Raw genomic sequence first — 5,724 nt, 5'->3', positions numbered from 1 at the left:
CATATCTTAGCTCTTTTGCATTTGGGTTTCTGCTCTGAAGGCGATAGCTTATGCGCCTTACTATTAAAGACAGCAAAATTCAAACTCTTGTCTTCCTTCAGGTAGCTTTGAAACTGGCACAGATGGCTGAGCTTGTTCAGAGGGAAAGAAGCAACTACCTGGCGAAAGTGGCAGAGACTCCCGGAACGTGTGCACAGCTCTGAAGCAGGAGGTAGAGAACATTTATCTCTTCCGGCACACATCTCGTACAGAGGTGAAATATTCACCGTCTTAGACACCTACAAAGAAGGACTGCTCTGAACTGCAGGAATCCTGCACCCTGAGGGGCAGGAGCAGCCATCACATCACGCTGGGTTGTACCGAAGTGGCACCTCAGCAGTTCTAGTCCTTTATTGTTCTGCTCTGCCCGAGTAGATTCAGCCTGCACAAAACTGGATTCTGTTCTTAATGGACGTTTCCAAACCTCTTGGAGTCGTCCAATTTCCCAGTATTTTCCATCCTGAGGGAACCATTCATGGTATAGTGAGCAATGGTGTAGTTACAGTTATTGTTATTTCAGCTATTCATAACGTTCAGTGGTGCACTTTCTTAATGGGGGTTGGTTAGTTCCCTCGTAGTTGCACATCCTGCCCACAACTGGCACTGGTGTTGATGTGCCGGCAGGAAGTTCCTCCCTCTGAAGCAATCATGGAGTGAGAAAGAGCTTGAGGGTTTGATGCTATTTTAAGAAGAGTTTCTTAGGCAGCTAAATTCAGTGAAAGAGATCTTTTCTGAGGTTTTTGTTTCAGGTAACCGTTTACCAGTTTAGGTATTGGTAGAACCATATAAAAATGCAGTACTTTACCAACAAGACAAACACAACTCAAGAACAACCTGCTAAGAGAGATTAATTTAGATTTTCATCAATGTGAAAGCCAGCAGAGCATATGGGAGGTATGTTTTGTTGAACAGGAAACATTATCAATGGATGAGTGTGTCAAAATAATAAAAAAAAAAATTAAAATTGCTCATTACTGTAGAAAACTTGCTAATCCAGAGAGGCAGAATTTGCCCCACAGTAGAAAAGTGAAAATACACTAACTAATCACAGTCTGAAGAGAAGCAGCATCTGTTGCCTTCCTGAAAAAGGCATGAAGTTGCTGATAATGGCAAGTTTTCTTCCTCAGCCCTGTTGACCCATGTGTGGTAATTCAGATTGGTTTGCTAGGAGATGGTCTTATTAGTGCACCAGGTTGGTAGCAAAGTGGATGGAAAAAAAAAAAACCAAACAAGAGAACCTTAGTTTCTTTGAGAAGCTCTAGAAAGGAATTCCACATAAGCAAAGATGAAAAGCAAGTGAGAATAGACTATGAAGAACATGAAAAAAGGGGATGAGAAGCAATCCACAAAACACATGGGGAAAGGCGAGGTATTTAGAGCTACAAAGAGACACCTGTCTACAATATTTGAGGAGAAAATGCATGTAACAGGTAACACTGGCTCTTAATAGTTGCAAAAATGTAATTCAGAAAAAGTTTAACATAATTTTATTCAGGTAACGGGTTAAGGGAGGAAAGAATGAAACGTATTCTGGAGATGGGAGTTTCTCATGTCTGTGAACACGCATCTTCACACGTTTATAATGCTTGTTGAATGCTCACACATGTTTGTGTGCACGGGCAAAAGATGCAGTGTCTTTAACACCAACCCTTCTGTGATTTCAGGTGAAGATGTTTTGCTGATAAAGCAATTTGGTCACAGAGAGTTCCAGCAGAAAACTGCGCCAGGACAACATCACGGCAAGACGCCTGCAGGCTCGAGTTCTGCTTGACATGGCCATGTTCTACTAGACCTGCCATGACGGCATTTTTTCCCAGCGTTCCCAACTGGATTCAAGATGCAAAGCAGGAGGAGGAAGAGACAGGCTGGAAATTAGTCCCCAGACCAAGAGGTGAAGAGACCGAAAGTCAGGGAAAATGCCAATGTGAAATATCGGAGACTTCCTTCAGTAATGTGGACAAGCTGAGAACTCACACACTTTCTCATACTGAGCAGAGACCATACAACTGCCCTCAGCTGCACTGTGGCAAAGCCTTTGCTTCTAAGTACAAGCTATATAGGTAGGTAACTGCTGCGTGCCTCTGCCTAACAGTGCTCCCCTACCAGAAGGGAGGGGAAAACCCCTTCCATCGTGTTTTTTTACTTGAATTTCTGAGAAGGTGGAGGAGGGGGAATGCCCTTGTTACCTTGCAAAGCAGTTAAGTCCCAGATGTTACCGTAGTTGGCATCTCTTTAAGCACCTTCCAGAGAACCTCAGATAATACTTTATCCTGAGCTCAAGCTGTTTTCTGTTTTACTAAGGAGGAAATTGAAGCAGAAAATGAGGTTCACAGATTGAAAAACAAACTGAAAAGCAAGAATAGCATTCACATTTCATAAGCCCTACTTCTAACTTTAATCACAGGAATATTTCTATGGCAGCTTTTGTTCTAGCATGAAGAAGTAGAGTTCCTATTTATGTACTGAAATATAGCAGAGAATAATTAAACGATGTGATCACTAGGAACTTGAAACTGGATGAACCATGGTGTCAGGGAGTGTAAGATACCAAGGTGAAATCAGGCCACAGTGGCTGTCAACAGACATTGCCACGGTCTGATGTCTCCTGATGAAATGAAGCCGTCTCACGAGCAGACGAGCATTTCTTGTCATAAACTGCCATGGTTTTCTTTGTCATTTCCTCCTTTGATAGCCTCGGCAGAGAGAACAGGAGCTGAGTAGATGGCTGAAGTATACATGTGGAGGCGATGCGTTCTGGGGAGGATGAGCACTGCTGAGATAGCCTCTGTAGCTGTTGCTTGAAATGTTGTGCTTCTGTGCACACCGTTTAATGGCGGTAAAATGCCATCTGGGAGTTTTGTGGCATAAAGTGTCGAACACAAGGAAAAATTTGAAAAAGTAGTCTGTGTTCTCTTAGGGGTTGGACGCTAGTCTAAACTTTCCTGCTTTTCTCCCAAAAGGCATATGGCCACGCACTCTGCTCAGAAGCCTCATCAGTGTATGTACTGCGAGAAGATGTTTCACCGGAAAGATCACCTTCGCAACCACCTCCAGACCCATGATCCCAACAAGGAGGCCCTCCACTGTCCCGAGTGTGGCAAGAACTACAACACGAAACTCGGCTTCCGGCGACATCTGGCCATGCACGCAGCTGCCAGTGGTGATCTCAGCTGCAAGGTATGCCTCCAGACGTTTGAAAGTACCCAAGTCCTGCTGGAGCACCTCAAAGCTCATTCTAGGCGGGCTTCTGGTGGAGCGAAAGAAAAGAAGCATCCGTGTGACCACTGTGATAGGCGTTTCTACACCCGGAAAGATGTGCGGAGACACTTGGTAGTGCACACGGGGCGGAAGGACTTCTTGTGCCAGTACTGTGCTCAGAGGTTTGGGCGGAAAGATCATCTGACCAGGCACATGAAGAAAAGCCACTCCCAGGAACTGCTGAAGGTTAAGACGGAGCCGGTTGACATGCTGGGTCTCTTAAGCTGTAGCTCATCTGTCGCAGTGAAAGAAGAGCTGAGTCCTGTCCTGTGTATGGCATCCAGAGACATGATAGGTGGTAAGAGCTTCCCTGGCATGTTGCCTGTGGGCATGTACAGCACACATCTCCAAACCATGCCAAGCTCAGGGATGCCCCATTCTTTGGTCCCTAATTCTCTTCCAATGGGAATGAGCTATCCTCTGGAGTCTTCTTCTCCCATCTCCTCCCCGCCACAACCTCCTCCAAAGTATCAGCTTGGATCTACCTCATATTTGCCTGAGAAACTACCCAAAGTAGAGGTGGACAGCTTTTTGTCAGACTTCCCTGGCAGCCTGTCTCTCTCATCTGGTGAGCCTCAGTCCTCTTCACCTCAGCCACCCCCACTGGATGAGGCTTTGCTTTCCAAGAGCCCTGCTAACCTTTCAGAGGCTCTCTGTGCTGCTAACATGGACTTTTCTCATCTTCTTGGCTTTCTCCCCCTAAATCTTCCTCCTTGCAATCCACCTGTATCGTCAGGGGGATTGGTCATGGGCTACTCACAGGGGGAGACACAGCCACTGCTTACCACTTTGCAACATCAACCTCAAGAATCTCCTGGAGCTGGGGCCTCGCTGAACTTTGGGCCCCTTCATTCATTGCCCCCTGTCTTCACCTCCAGCTTGAGCACAACCACACTGCCACGTTTCCACCAGGCATTCCAATAAGCTGAAAATAGCACTGGAGAACAGACCTTTCAGTCACCCTTCTGTGGAGAGCCTTAAAAACGCACAACTCTTACTTCCCTTTGGGGTGTGAAAGCTTTGCAAAGCTGTTTCAGACAGGAGGTTTCTGATCTCTGGAGGGAGCACTTGTAGACTGGAACAGCAGAAGCCCCGTGCAAGTCCCAGTCCTGTACAGCGAAAAGATTTCAGCTAATAGACTGGATATATTTTATCTAATTTTTAATCTGTGAATCAGGAGCCGCGCTTAGCACTGACCTTCCCTGAGATCCTGGAGCTATGTTCCTCTTTGGGAAGGGACTGTCCCTGAGAAGGAGGTGAGACTCTTTCATCTTGGGCTAAACTTTTGAAGAGTCCAGCTTCCATTTCATGTTACCACACTGCCGTTCTGGCAAAACAGCCAACACCTCCACATGGAGAAGGAGGAGAAGTCAAGATACCCACTCTGTATGAAGCCAACAGGGAAGAGGCTGTCCTTCCCCACTACCTCTCATCCCATCACCCAATACGGCTTACTCGACCGAATACAGCTTACTCCACATCAGTGTTAAGCAACAAGACCGTTTACATAGTGAATTCAGAGACATCACCTCATCCTTCTTTGCGGAGCCATTAGGTTAAACTCATTACAGTGAACATTGTTTACACAACACAGATCTGTTTCCGCCATTACAAAAATAGGAGGCACCAGAATACACTGGTTTTATATCTGGTGTAGCTAGAACACTGTTTACACAACGAAGTCAGGTTGCACTGATTTCTCTTCACTTATCATGTTCTTCCCCCATGGGGAAATACACTGCTTTTTGGACCACTTCAGCCTCTGCCGCTGTAGGCAGCAGCTTCCTGCGTTTTCTCTCTGGCTACCCACGTGTCAAGGGGATGGAGCAGCTCTCACAGCTTAGCTTGTTTTTGTGGTGTATGGTTAGAGCCCTTTTAAATATCTCCCACAGGCAAACGGATCGTGCATCTGTTGTGGAAACCAAAGCATGTGAAAAAGCTCGGGGCCGGCAGCACTGAGTACTGTCGTACCAGGCATGGATGAGAACAGGCTGCAGGCCCCCGCTCGGCAGGTTCCCTTGAGATGAGGAACAGAGTCTGAGTTTCTAGTTTGTTTTTTTTAACCACAACAGTTCAGTGAGGTCAGTACCCTTTTGGCTTATCTAGGAAGCAGTCTCAAGAGATACATTTTTACCTCAGTCCTAGGGTGATAACATCCAGGAATCAGGAGGAAAAATTGGTCCCAGCTTCACCTACACACTATCAGTGTATTTGAAGCGTTTTCCCCAACACTAATAGTTCTAACGAATGCTGAGGATTTGGGCTTGCAGTCAGCCTTTCACTTAGGATTGGGTTCCACTGGCCTTTTTGTTCTCCCCTTCTTGAGCTTTGTCTCCTGAAGTTAAAATCCTGCTTCCCCTGCTCCCTGCCTCACCTCTTAAATTCTTCCGTGGACTGCCTGCCTACGGAGGGTGGAAGGGTTACACT

General features: G+C 46.2%; 1 protein-coding gene across 1 annotated transcript; it reads left to right on the top strand.

The window, feature by feature from the left end:
• Window positions 1-1,836: 1,836 nt before the first annotated feature.
• Window positions 1,837-4,221, top strand: PLAGL2 (pleiomorphic adenoma gene-like 2). Its single transcript, XM_009698495.1, has 2 exons — window positions 1,837-2,099; window positions 3,000-4,221. Exons 1-2 carry the CDS (start codon window positions 1,837-1,839, stop codon window positions 4,219-4,221), a joined length of 1,485 nt encoding a protein of 494 aa, XP_009696797.1.
• Window positions 4,222-5,724: the final 1,503 nt, after the last annotated feature.

Source organism: Cariama cristata, unplaced genomic scaffold, assembly GCF_000690535.1.
Source record: "Cariama cristata isolate BGI_N322 unplaced genomic scaffold, ASM69053v1 scaffold2564, whole genome shotgun sequence".
Lineage (NCBI taxonomy): Eukaryota > Metazoa > Chordata > Aves > Cariamiformes > Cariamidae > Cariama > Cariama cristata.
This window is presented reverse-complemented; position numbering and strand designations above follow the sequence as displayed.